Source organism: Capra hircus (assembly GCF_001704415.2).
Source record: "Capra hircus breed San Clemente chromosome X unlocalized genomic scaffold, ASM170441v1, whole genome shotgun sequence".
Classification (NCBI taxonomy): domain Eukaryota; kingdom Metazoa; phylum Chordata; class Mammalia; order Artiodactyla; family Bovidae; genus Capra; species Capra hircus.
Genome location: NW_017189517.1, coordinates 28,819,086 through 28,833,520, shown reverse-complemented (window position 1 = coordinate 28,833,520; position 14,435 = coordinate 28,819,086). Strand labels below are relative to the sequence as shown.

At 34.7% G+C, this 14,435-nt stretch overlaps 1 protein-coding gene across 1 annotated transcript in view; it reads left to right on the top strand.

The window, feature by feature from the left end:
* Positions 1 to 14,435, top strand: part of KLHL4 (kelch like family member 4) — a 144,966-nt gene that overhangs the window by 90,334 nt on the left and 40,197 nt on the right. The window contains exons 4-6 of the mRNA XM_018044283.1: positions 1,271 to 1,467; positions 5,266 to 5,478; positions 8,127 to 8,313. Of these exons, the coding sequence (XP_017899772.1) occupies positions 1,271 to 1,467; positions 5,266 to 5,478; positions 8,127 to 8,313 (597 nt within the window). The remainder of the gene's footprint in view (positions 1 to 1,270; positions 1,468 to 5,265; positions 5,479 to 8,126; positions 8,314 to 14,435) is intronic.

Sequence of the window (14,435 nt, the reverse complement as noted above, 5' to 3'; positions counted from 1 at the left end):
CAAGAACACTGGAGTGGGTTGCCATTTCCTTCTCCAATGCATGAAAGTGAAAAGTGAAAGTGAAGTCACTGAGTCGTGTCCAACTCTCAGCGACCCCATGGACTGCAGCCTACCAGGCTCCTCTGTCCATGGGATTTTCCAGGCAAGAGTACTGGAGTGGGGTGCCATTGCCTTCTCCATCATAGTTTATATAACCCATATGAAATATTCTTTACAACTTCTCTAAGTGAGGCTAAAACAAAAATATAGAAATATAACTTATCAAAATAATATATTTACAATGATTCATCAGTAACTCTTGCTTAAAAATAATGATGCATCAATAAAAATTAAACAGCTTAAATTGCTCTGATCTTGATTTTTAAAAATCTTTATGGATATTTTAGCTGAATCTGTTTTTATACCTAAGAAAATAATCATATAAGCAGTTCTTTATCTGAGGACACTTGGCAGTATTTTCTTTCTTTTGAAGAAGTGCTAGTGATTAAATCTGAGGACACTTGGCAGTATTTTCTTTCTTTTAAAGAAGTGCTAGTGATTAATTCCAGACATAATATTTGAGCAAAGTCACCCTAATCAGCTAATAAATGCAGATGCAAAAAAATTGACATATAAGCTTAATGTTCTTATATACCAAGACATTTTCCCACACAAATGACAGTTACCTGTATAGCCCATCATGATCCTTATGTGAAAGTGAAAGTTAAGTATCTCAGTCATGTCCGACTCTTTGCCACCCCGTGGACTGTAGTCTGCCAGGCTCCTCCATCCATGGGATTCTCCAGGCAAGTGTACTTGAATGGGTTGCCATGTCCTTCTCCAGGGGATCTTCCCAACCCAGAGATTGAACCCAGGTCTCCCACATTGCAAGTAGATGCTTTACCATCTGAGCCACCAGGGAAGCCCCATGATCCTTATGTAATATATCATAAAGTTTCTTGAGTCCTAGTGTAGACAATATTTGATATTAGATTTATATACAGGTCTAAGATGGTATATAAACAAGAAATTGCTGTTCTTTGCAACGATGGTACTCACAGGTCTTTTGCTCCAGTTGTTTTTCATAATCTTGCTCCTTTCAGCCATCTTGTTAGTGTTTGTACAGACTCACTTGCATATATTCACCTCAAATGGCATTCCCTAAATAGTCACTGTACGCTAGAAAAAAATAGCCCTATTAATGAGATAAATTGAACATTTTAGCTCTCTAGCATATTTATGTCTTTTTTATGGAATATATAATCATTTTTTAACTTTTCAAACAATCTAGGTGTCCTGCAATTGAAAGAAGATACTATTGAAAGTTTGCTGGCTGCAGCTTGTCTCCTGCAGCTGACTCAAGTCATTGAAGTCTGCTCCAATTTTCTTATAAAGCAACTCCACCCTTCAAACTGCTTAGGGATTCGATCATTTGGAGATGCCCAAGGCTGTACAAAGCTCCTAAATGTGGCGCATAGATACACAATGGTAAAATCAATTGATTCATGTTGTATTTATAATATATTAACACAATATCTACGGAGAAGGCAATGGCACCCCACTCCAGTACTCTTGCCTGGAAAATCCCATGGATGGAGGAGCCTGGTAGGCTGCAGTCCATGGGGTCGCTAAGAGTCGGAGACGACTGAGCGACTTCACTTTCACTTTTCACTTTCATGCATTGGAGAAGGAAATGGCAACCCACTCCAGTGTTCTTGCCTGGAGAATCCCAGGGACGGGGGAGGCTGGTGGGCTGCCGTCTATGGGGTCGCACAGAGTCAGACACGACTGAAGCGGCTTAGCAGCAACTTAGCAGCAACACAATATCTAACCTAATGAAATGTTTACTGATATGTGTGTTTAGAACCATTCCAAGGTAAAGATTATAATGTTGGGATAACATTAAAAAGCATTATAGATTTATATAATTTTCAAATTACTTACACATAGTAAATATTAGCTAAAAATATTGGTCTGGTTGATCTGTATACAAACAAATTTCACATTTTTTAAGCTAAAAAGATTTAATTAAACCTCAGAACTTTGAGAAGTGAAAATATTAGCAGTAATTAAACTGGACAAGTATATATTTCAAGTAGAATCCACAGTAATAAGATTAATAATTTCCCTGATGTTTTTATATTATTAGAATTTCATAAAGTTGTACAAATTATTGTTTCTAATGAAATGTAGATATCATTCAGTATATAAAAAGGAAATATTAATGGCTCAGTGTTAACTGGAGGAGCTTAAGAACTGTCAAAATTAGTAAGTCAGACCATTCTATTGAATGGACTTTTTATTTTCCAATTAAAATATGTATTTTGGTTTAAAACAATTCACAGTTCAATTCCTTAATTAACTTAAAGTCCCTCTCAATTCTACTAGTAGTTACAATAAACTAAATCAACATGTTTAGTGTTAATTCTATAAAAGTTGCATTGGATAAGACTACCTTTATTCAGTCAAGTGACAGTGACATGAAATATAGATTATCTGTAGGGAGACAAGTAGACAGAGGATATTAGATAAATCCTTACCATTCATGCTAAATCAAATTAAAAGATAAAATCTCAAGCTAAGAAAATAGCTACATTTATTTAAGATTCAAAAATAAAAGACTAGTACATAAAAGTGAACAATAAAGAATCACAACTAAAAGCAACAATAAAATTAATATTACAATCCCATAATTGAGATATATATAATTAAAAAGTATTTCTAGAGTTTTATATAGACCTCAAAATTTTCAAACTTGCAATATTTAGATTCTCTAAAAGCGTTCTGGTAAAACTTCACCTCTGTCCCACCCTTGGTCATTTTTCAATATTTGAAGTTTTAAACATGTTCCTGAAATGATACCATATTATAATGGATTGACATTTTAACATGTTATTTAATTATGCTATTTATATTCATATGTCCTAAATAGAGATGCCATATAAATTATAGAACAGCAGTTCAAAGGTTAATCCTACTACAAAAGCCAAACATGAAAACTTCCTGTTAAATTACTTAAATTCTTGAACTATGTATTAACAGTTTCCTGTCTGGTATCTTACTCTTGCTGACAAAACACATTCTGATAAACAGCTTGAATTATTTTTGTTGCTCAAAATGGACTTGTCTTCCTTTTCCTATTATGTGACTGAAACTGAATGCTAAAGCAGGATGTACATAAAAATGCAACAATGTTGTCTCCTTTAAGCTCTCTTTAGTTATTTTAGTATCTATTATAAATTTGGTAAAATATGCCAAGCTCATGCTATAATAATGCTTTAATAATACTGTATTGATAGAATAAAATGCAAATAACTTTAATGTCTAAGAATAATGTTGATCTCTAAGAATTTAGTCATTTGAACCACAGACTGAATAAACAGATTGTCTTATCTAATGTGAGTGGGCCTCATCCAGAAATATCTTCACAGACACACCTAGAATAATGTTTGGCCAGAAGACTCCAGGGCTGAGTCAAGTCGACACATAAAATTGACTATCACAGTCATATAAATAGTAGTCTGCATTGATGAAACATTCAGGAAATAGGCTATATTCATTTAATATTATTTAACACAACGTAATTGTGGATTTTAAAAGATGAATACCAAATCAAGGGCACACACACAAAAGACACTTGGGAAGGTGATTAGAAGAAAGCATTTACCTTGAAATTAGGAGTAAAATAAATCAATTTAAAATTAATCTTTAAGCTTGACTAAGTATCTGTTTTATAGTACTGGATATTTCAGTGCCATATGTATATAATTTAATTAGCCATTAAGGTTTTACACACTAGGCTAATCTTCTGCTTTTTTTCCTCTCTCTATTTTTATTTTCTTTCATCGGACAGTAAATAGGAGAATGAGATATGGGATCATGCATAACAGTTATACAGCTTCAAAGTTTACATACACTATCAATAATAGGTAGCCATAAGTTTTGGAGTGTTTTATCTTTTTCTTAACCCTTTCATAAAAATTATGTCATTTATGAAAGTCAGTTGCAGTATCAAATAAAATGAAGTAGACCTGAAGGCATAGATGTGAGTCCACGCTTAGCCATTTACTGTGCAGGAGATCAAACCAATTCACAGCCTGTTTAATTACACTTTCCGCAAGATTGCATTGGTGTGACTTAATGTTTATAAAAGAAATTTTTAAAGTGTGAAATGCTGTTCAAGTGTAATGAATTATTAGTTTTAGTACTAACTTCACCACTTTGCTATAGGTGAGAGGGTTTTCAACAAGAAACATCTGCTATAGTAAATTCAACAGTTCTCCCCCTGGTGCTTGCCTTAGTCACAAGGAGGCTCTTTGTCAAAAAAGGCAAGTCAACTTGGAATTTATGGTCTTAGAGCCTCCTGATGGGACTATCAAGCTTGATGATTGGTGTATGAAGAATTTTGTTATTAGGTTAACTGAGTTTCACAATGAATAAACTCAAGGGGATGAGTGGTTCATTGGCAGAAGTCTCACCTCCCACAATGACTAAACTCAGAATGGAGATGAAAGAGTTATCTGGTTTATCCAGATCCCCCAGTTATAAAGAGGCTGTCTTAAGCTGCTTCTAAAATATCAGTGTACTAGGCAATATAAGTTACCAACTAAACAGCTAAATGCAAAATAATGAGATAAGAATATTCCTTTATATCAATTTCAAAAGTATATTTTACTGAATTTAAACTTAAGATCATCACTATGAAAAATATTTGAAATGATAATTGTGTTGTCAAATAAATATATATAATATTATAAATAGAAAAAACATAATAATGTTTTGATTTTAAAAGTTGAAACATAACTGCCTGAGATTTGATACTTGACAGAAATACAGCACAAATGACAGAAGGGAGAATTAAGGTAAAATATATAAAAATTGAAAGATAGCCCCACTATCTATCCCTCAACAAACAACTCCATGAGTCACTTCCAGATAAACCTTAACTTGTAGATCTTTATTCATTATAAAATATACCTTTGCCTTGATTAATAGATCGTGTTTTTTCACAAGAAGGAGTTTTTAATTGACCTCTTTTTTTCTTCGTGAAATAATTCAGTATGTTGCCCCCTCAAATGGACAGCCTCTCCCAGGCCTTCTTTGATTCCTCAGCTTCAGAGGACACATCCGACCCCCCTCTCATGGGCAGCAATAGCATCTATTTTTTATAAATGCATATATCTATCTCTCTGACTTTTTCTGAAGTTTAACAAAGTGAAATGCTTTGATAAACTTATTTTGTTAAGAAGTTAAAGCACAAAATTTCAGTAGATCTCTCTTTTCTAGGAACACTTCATCGAGGTAATACAGAACCAAGAATTCCTCCTCCTTCCAGCTAATGAGATTTCAAAACTTTTGTGCAGTGATGACATTAATGTGCCTGATGAAGAAACCATTTTCCATGCTCTGATGCTGTGGGTGGGGCATGATGTGCAGGCTAGGCAACAAGACCTAGCAATGCTGCTTTCTTACATCAGATTGCCGTTACTTCCACCACAGGTATGGAAACTTACTCAGGTAATGGAAATTATAATTCTAAATGACAACTGGACGTTAATCTATTCCTTACTTCCCTGGTGGCTCAGACAGTAAAGCGTCTGTCTACAATGTGGGAGACCCGGGTTCGATCCCTGGGTCAGGAAGATCCGCTGGAGAAGGAAATTGCAATCCACTCCAGTACTATTGCCTGGAAAATCCCATGGACAGAGGAGCCTGGTAGGCTACAGTCCATGGGGTCGTAAAGAGTCAGACACGACTGAGCGACTTCATTTATCTGTTTTATATGGAATTTCTAGTACAGGATTTGTTTCACAAAAGGACAGATACAGCCTTCAGTTAGCGATATTAATAATGATAAGAGAGAGGGGAAAGAAAGTTTAATAAAAGACCTACAAATAATCTCCAAACTTTAGCATACTCGTTAGTTTCAGTTTTCTCTCACCAAACAGCACTTGTAACAAGCAGGGGAAATGACTAAAGCTAACTCTTTTTCTTTTCCTACCACCTTCTAGGAAAGGTGATAGTAATTATTACAGTAACATCCCAGAGGAGACTCTAGGAAGGAGTTAGATTCTGAATAAAACCTACTAACATGAGCAATTAACTGCTATGATTGAAACCATATTAAAGAGTTTCAGATGCACTAGAGCATCATTATAGTCAGTAATCAACTTTTATTGAAATACATAACAGTGCTATGTTAGTTTCAAGTGTATGGCAGATTTTATATATATATAAACTGAGCATAACACACTCCAGGACCATCCATGTTATTGCAAATGGGAATTTTTTTAATGGCTGAGTAGTATTCCAGTGTGTGTGTGTATACACCACATCTTCGGGTGAGTAGGCTTATGTCTCTTCTCAGTTAGTTGTTTCACCTGAGGCATCCCAGGATTAGTGCCTGTAGTCTATTGGATAGGGGCAAGTCTGGCTGCTATCAAGCTAAAGGGAAGTTTCCAAAATGGCCCTTGCTAGGACCAATGTCCACATGGTAGAATGAACTCTCACAATGGTTGCTGCCCATGTCTGATTCTAAGGTGAGCTATCTATTGCCTTTCCTGGTAACTCTTAAAATCAGCTGGTAGCTCTTACCCTGTCTCCTTTCAAGTTCCTGTTTTTTCCCTGGATCCCAAACCATGTGAAATTTTGTGTGTTCCCTGTAAGTATAGAGTCACTATTTCCCACAGCCCTCTGAGACTCCTGAATATAAACCTTGCTGACCTTCAAAGCTAAATAGTCTGGAGTCTTCCTGGTACAGGACACCTGGACTAGGGAGCCCAGTGTGGGGCTTAGAATCCTCACTCTTTTGAGGGGTTGTAATTATTCTCCTGTTTGTGGGTCACCCACCCTAGGATTCTGGGTCTTGACTGTACCAAGATTCTATCTCTCCTACCTAACTTGTGGTTCCGTCTTTACATCTTTAGTTGTAAATGATCTTTTCTGGTGGGTTCTGGTCTTTTTTAAAATCAATAGTTATCCTGGAAATAGTTGTAATTTTCATGTGCCCAGGAGAAGAGATGAGTTCAGAGTCTTTATTCTCTGCCATCTTTGGAACTCCCAGTATATATTTACTCTTAAGACTGGAAGCTTGTTTGAAACTCAGCTTCTCAGGCCCCCACCGCAAACCTACTGAAACAATTTATGCAGCTGAAGCCAAGGAATCTGTATTTTAGCAAGCTTTTCAGATGACTCTTAAAAATTTGAGGTGCACTGGTATACAGGTTCAGAAGCCCTTAATTTTATACTTCATAAAGGAGGTACCTGGAATCTCACCAGCCAAGTCAAAACCATCAGAGATAACAAGTGGGGTGAGAACAGAGCTTAGGTTAACCAGTGCAGCACAGGAAACTTCAGGGAAGTTTTATGGGGTAAGATTAGTACCTCCCTTCCAACAACCTGATTGCTGTTCCTGACAATGTCCTATGATAGATGATGTGGACTCCAAACTTCTAAGAATCAATCTAAATGACCCTTGGAAAAATTCTAAAAAGGCTCGTAACTTCTCCTCAACTAGTCTCAGGAAGAATACTTTACCTAGATTTTATTTCATTCAATTGGGGTCATATTATCTGTCAGGCAACTTTGGTTAGAAAAGATTGATGTCATATACTACTGACAATGAATCACCTAATTACTAATACATGTACTTCACCTGTGTATACATGTACATCTATAGATAAAAAACACCTGCTTTGTGCTTTGATTTGATGATAAAGATGCAGCCCCCATGGTAATATTACTTTAATTGGTCATGTTTGCTCTACTTCCCTTAAATCAACCACAAATTTGATTGTTTCTCTAGCTACATGCAGTAGGACAGGAGATGCTTGCTTTGTGCAGACACAGCCATTTACTTCACTTTCAGTAACACATTTTATGAGTGCTTTTTCACTTTTACTCCTGAAGATTGTATGCAAAATACATATTCAAATGAGGAATGGTATGTCAAATAAATTTTCATTAATAAATTAGATGCTACCATGAGGCTTCTAGTCATAAAATATCTTACTTAAGTAACTTAAAATATTAAATAATAACACATACATTAGAATTAGCTTGAGTTTCCTGCAAAATTATATAAATGAAAATGTTACTTCTAATGATCTGCTCTTTACTTCATATACCATGCATCAATTACTTTTCAGGTACTGGCAGATCTTGAAAACAGCTCCATGTTTACTGGTGATCTTGAATGTCAGAAACTCCTGATGGAAGCTATGAAGTATCATCTCTTACCTGAGAGAAGACCCATGATGCAAAGTCCTAGGACAAGGCCTAGAAAATCAACTGTGGGAGCCCTTTATGCTGTAGGAGGCATGGATGCTATGAAAGGTAACAGAAGCAAATTAATTACTCTTAACACCCTCTAAATTGTGAGGGCAGTATTAAAGCCATATTGAAATGTGTGCATCTAAAGCTAATTTTTATAAATAAAGTAATATAAATTTTCTGATACCTTTTTTTTTTACTATTGCCTTATGGGATATAAGCCTTTCATTAGAGTTTCCTTAACTGTTAATAGGTACTTTTTCTCTTATGACAGAAATTTATTTTTCTATGATAAAATTAATTTCTTTATATTGAAGTGTAGACTTATAATACTATACTAGTTTCAGATGTACAGCATGGTGATTCAGTATTTTTTTAGACGATACTCTAAGTTATTACAAGATAATGGCTGTGATCCCCTGTGCTATAAAATGTATCCTTACTACTTGTCCATTTTATTAACAGTAGGTTGTATCTGTTAATCCCATACCCCTAATTTGTCCTTCCCTCCTTTCCTCTCATTTTTAGTAACCACAGTTTTGTTTTCTATAATATATGTGCGTATCTCTATCTGTATTCAATATACATTCATTTGTGTCGATTTTTAGGGGGATTTCACATATAAGTGATATCATGTAGAGATTTATATTTGTCTGACTTACTTCAAAAGCATAATATTGTCTAGGCCCATCAATGTTACTGTAAGTGGCAGAATTTCCCTCTTTTTTGTCAGAATAATATTTCACTGTGTGTGTGTGTGTGTGTGACACATACTAAGAAATATGCCAAAGAATGCTCAAACTACCGCACAACTGCACTCATCTCACACACCAGTAAAGTAATACTCAAAATTCTCCAAGCCAGGTTTCAGCAGTACGTGAACTACGAAGTTCCAGATGTTCAAGCTGGTTTTAGAAAAGGCAGAGGAACCAGAGATCAAATTGCCAACATCCATTGGATCATGGAAAAAGCAAGAGAGTTCCAGAAAAACATCTATTTCTGCTTTATTGACTATGCCAAAGCCTTTGACTGTGTGGATCACCATAAACTGTGGAAAATTCTGAAAGAGATGGGAATACCAGACCACCTGACCTGCCTCTTGAGAAACCTATACGCAGGTCAGGAAGCAACAGTTAGAAGTGGACATGGACCAACAGACTGCTTCCAAATAGGAAAAGGAGTACGTCAAGGCTGTATACTGTCACCATGCTTATTTAACTTCTATGCAGAGTACATCATGAGAAACGCTGGGCTGGAAGAAGCACAAGCTAGAATCAAGATTGCCGGGAGAAATATCAATAACCTCAGATATGCAGATGATACCACCCTTATGGCAGAAAGTGAAGAGGAACTAAAAATCCTCTTGATGAAAGTGAAAGAGGAGAGTGAAAAAGTTGGCTTAAAGCTCAACATTCAGAAAACGAAGATCATGGCATCTGGTCCCATCACTTCATGGGAAATAGATGGGGAAATAGCGGAAACACTGTCAGACTTTATTTTGGGGGGCTCCAAAATCACTGCAGATGGTGACTGCAGCCATGAAATTAAAAGACGCTTACTCCTTGGAAGAAAAGTTATGGCCAACCTAAATAGCATATTGAAAAGCAGAGACATTACTTTGCCAACAAAGGTCCGTCTAGTCAAGGCTATGGTTTTTCCAGTAGTCATGTACAGATGTGAGAGCTGGACTGTGAAGAAAGCTGAGGGCCGAAAAATTGATGCTTTTGAACTGTGGTGTTGGAGAAGACTCTTGAGAGTCCCTTGGACTGCAAAGAGATCCAACCAGTCCATTCTAAAGGAGATCAGTCCTGGGTGTTCTTTCGAAGGGATGATGCTAAAGCTGAAACTCCAGTACTTTGGCCACCTCATGTGAAGAATTGACTCATTGGAAAAGACTTTGATGCTGGGAGGGATTGGGGGGCAGGAGGAGAAGGGGGCGGCAGAGGATGAGATGGCTGGATGGCATCACGGACTCGATGGACGTGAGTTTGAGTGAACTCCGGGAGTTGGTGATGGACAGGGAGGCCTGGCATCCTGCAATTCATGGGGTCGCAAAAAGTCAGACACAACTGAGTGACTGAGCTGAACTGATAGCATCTTTTTCATCCATTTGTTTGTTGATGACACTTGGGTTGCTTCCATGTCTTGAGTATTGTGTATGGGTCTGTGAACATTGTATGCATATATAATTTTGATTTAGTGTTTTAGTTTTTTGATATATACACCCCAATAGTGGGTTTCTGGATCATATGATAGTTATATTTTTAGTTTTTGAGGAACCTTCATACCATTTTCCATAGTGGTTATACCAATTTATATTCCCAACAATAGCGTACAAGGGTTCCCTTTTATCCACATCCTCTGCATCATTTGTTATTTGGAAACTTTTTGATGATAGTCAACTGATAGGTGTGAAGTGATATCTCATTGTGTTTTTGATTGCCTTTCTTTAATAATTAGCAATGCTAAGCATCTTTTCATTTGCCATTTAGCTATCTGTCTTCTTTAGAAAAACTTCTATTCAGTTCTTCTACCCATTTTTAATTTTTTTATATTGAATTGTATGAGCTATTTACATATTTTGGATATTGACCACTTGTATTTCACATCATTTACAAACATTTTCTTCCATTCCATAGGATGCCTTTTCATTTTTGGGGGGGTATTTTCCTAATTAATTTTTTCCTAATTATTTTTCTAATTAAGCTTAATTAGATGCCCCTTGTTTATTTTTTGCTTTTATTTATATTGCCTTAGGAGATGGAACCAAAAAATATTGCTGTGATTTATGTCAAGTAGTGTTCTGCTTTTTTTTCCTAGGAGTTTTATGGTATCAGATCTTACATTTAGGTCTTTAAACCATTTTGATTTTATTTTTGTATATGGTATGAAGGAATATTCTTATCTCATTATTTTGCATGTAACTGTTTAGTTTTCTCAGCACCACTTGTTGAAGACTATCTTTTCTCCATTGTATATGCTTGCCTCCTTTGTCATAGATTAATTGACTGTATGTGGGGACTTATTTCTATACTTTCTATTCTGTAACATTGATCTTTGTATGTGTTTTGGTGCTAGTTCCATGCTGTTTTGCTCACTTTAGCTTTGTGGTATAGTCTGAAGTCTGGGACAGTGATACATCCAGGTTTGCTTTTTTTTTTTTTTCCCACAAGGTTGTGTTGGCAATTTGAGGTATTTTGTGAGTCTTATGGCAGCATTTTTTTTTTTAATTTGAGTATTTGCTTTGCAACCTTTTCAGGGAGAACTTACAGATTTATCATAAGTGGAAGGGATGAGGTCCTCCAAATTTGTTTTTTGACAGAAATAAGAGAATGACTTCTAATTTCTTGCTGTCAATTTCCTGATAGATGACCAAAGACCATTTACAAATAAGCTTAAAGTGTTGATAACAAGATCAACAATTCAATTCTGGAATAAAAATAATGATTTTACAAAAGAATTGTTTTCAATAAGAATAGGGAAAAATTTCTGAAGCCATCATGTCTACCTTGAATACTTCTTAAAACATTTTTTCCCACAGTTCTGTCTCTTTACATTGATTTCTACCTATAGAACCATGTTGCCAAAACAATGAGGCAAGGATTTTGTAATTAAGAATTGGCTGTGTAGGAACTAAAGGCAACTCACTTAAAATTTGCCAAATCATACATGGAAATGTTTTGACACCTTATAGAGAATGATACTAAAATCAAAGTTCTATGCTTCTGGAAAACTTGTTTTGGCAACATTGTTTTGGCAACATGGTTCTATAGGTAGAAATCAATGTAAAGAGACAGAACTGTGGGAAAAAATGTTTTAAGAAGTATTCAAGGTAGACATGATGGCTTCAGAAATTTTTCCCTATTCTTATTGAAAACAATTCTTTTGTAAAATCATTTCTTTTGGTATGTGTAATTGGAAATTGGAAGACCATATAGGAGATATCTCAATTAATAATAAATCTGTATAACAGGAGTTTGCAACTACAATTATTTTCTAAAGATGTAGAGTAACTTCACAGAACTAGTGTTCTTCAGAAAATAACAAATACACTAAAATGTTATAATAGATTTCAAGTCTAGCAACTTGATATGTTACTGCATTTTGTTGAATAGAAAGAACAGGCACAGAATTTAAAAGGTGTCTTGTTTGATATTAAATCAAAAGGGTACTAAGTATAAAATGCAAAAATGGCTATCTATAATATTTGATTTTTAAAATGTCCAAATAGCAGAGTGAGAAATGCGAAAATTTATGTTTATTTGTTTGATTTTTGTGTTTATTTGCAATTTTTGTTATTTTTCAGGTTCTTGTCTTTCACATTAACATTACACAAATGAATATATTACACAAGATGGTAATAATATGTATCTTCAACTCCTTCATAGCTTACAAAAATGAGTGAAATGTGAGCCTATAATCCCTTGACTCTGCTACCGCAGTTTGATATGGAAAAAAGTAAAGCCATCATTTTGAGACTTTTGAAATACCTAGTATATGAAAATATAAAAAGCTTTATGGGAAGTTACAGAAAACTACAATAATAGTAAATACGATTATTTGTGAATACTTGATCCTTGATTGGCATTTTGCAAACATCATTTCTAATCCTCACGGTAATGCTACAAGATAGATTTTTATTACCTTAATTTTAGAGATGAGGAAACTAAGGCTGTTAAGGTTAGATAGCCATGCCAAGGGCAAGCATCATAGAACTACTGGACAGGGAATTATTACTCAAATTTTATGTTCTTTGTTGCTATCTTGCCACTATTTTAGATGAAAGAGCAGCAACAACAAAACTGACTCCTCTCTTTGAGGGTCTTAGAATTGAAAAACGAGAGTGAGCACATAGGAGCAAAAAAGGAAATAAAAGAAAAGGGAAAAAAAACCTACATAAAGCAAAAATATTAAGGTGATAGCATTTATCTATGTAAATCAGTATTGCATTTAAAAACATACCAATTTACATTCTTAAAAATTTTTATATATGCATGCCTTTTCTTACAATGTGTAGTTTTATTTATCTTTTTAAGATACTTGTTGAACTTTCACCGTTTGATATTTAGGAAATATAGTACTTCCTCAGTCTTTAATTTCCTTTTGACTCATACAATTAACTTGGAATTAGTTGCTAAATATAGATACCACACAAGTGGCTGGAATTAACTATAACCCCTACCGTGTATATTAAAAGAGTCATCAAAAAGTTGTAAGTATGATGACACAGTCAAATTTTAAATGGTTGAATGCTAAACTTCAGGCTTTTGTGCATGCCAGGTATTCACTAAATTTTCACTTACTAAAATAATGAATTCTGAGAGACAGTATAGCAGGGAACAAATAAAAGCTAACATAGTGATTTTTAAGTTCATTTGAAAATAGATGGAGGAAATAACTAAATTAGATATATTCACAACTACAGGAACTATTGTTCTAAACAATACCACAAAGTTTAGTTGATTTTGTTCACCCTTGAATAGATCATAAGTGAGAGCTGAATAGGAACTTTGAAATGAAGTAAGAAGCAATATTTGCAACATTTTAGAGCAGAAAGTTGATAAACACGGAAAAAACTGTGAAGTGAGTCCCAAAGAAAAAGATTAGTTAAAGAAAGGAAAACTCTTTTTCAATCAAATACAGAGTTGCCATAATAAGCCAGCTAGATGATCTACATTTTGATTAGTAGGAAAATGGGCTAAAAACATTTCAGAATTAAAGATACAAAACTATCAGTCATATATGTTCATAGATGCAGATAAGAGATATAGAGTAAATTCATCTTTTATATTTCGTTTAGCATTTGGAAAAAATAACTTGGCTTTAAGCAGACTTCTACATCATTTTAATGTAAGTCTTCTATATACAATTGATTAATGTAGCTTGGTATAATTTCCTACTTACTTCATCATTAATACCTTCATAATTTTAGTAATCAGTGCAGCCTAGGTTTCAAGAAGATCTCTTCAAGAAAATTAGAGATACCAAGGGAACATTTCATGCAAAGATGGGCACAATAAAGGACAAAAATGTTATTATGTGAATCATGTGAATTAACACTGAAAGCCCATTTAAAAGGAATTTTCTTTTCTGTTCTTTTAGTCATTTGTGTTTTAAATAAACACACACATACAGACCAAATTGAGTAAAATAAAGGGGCATAAATTAGTATATTGAATGTTCAT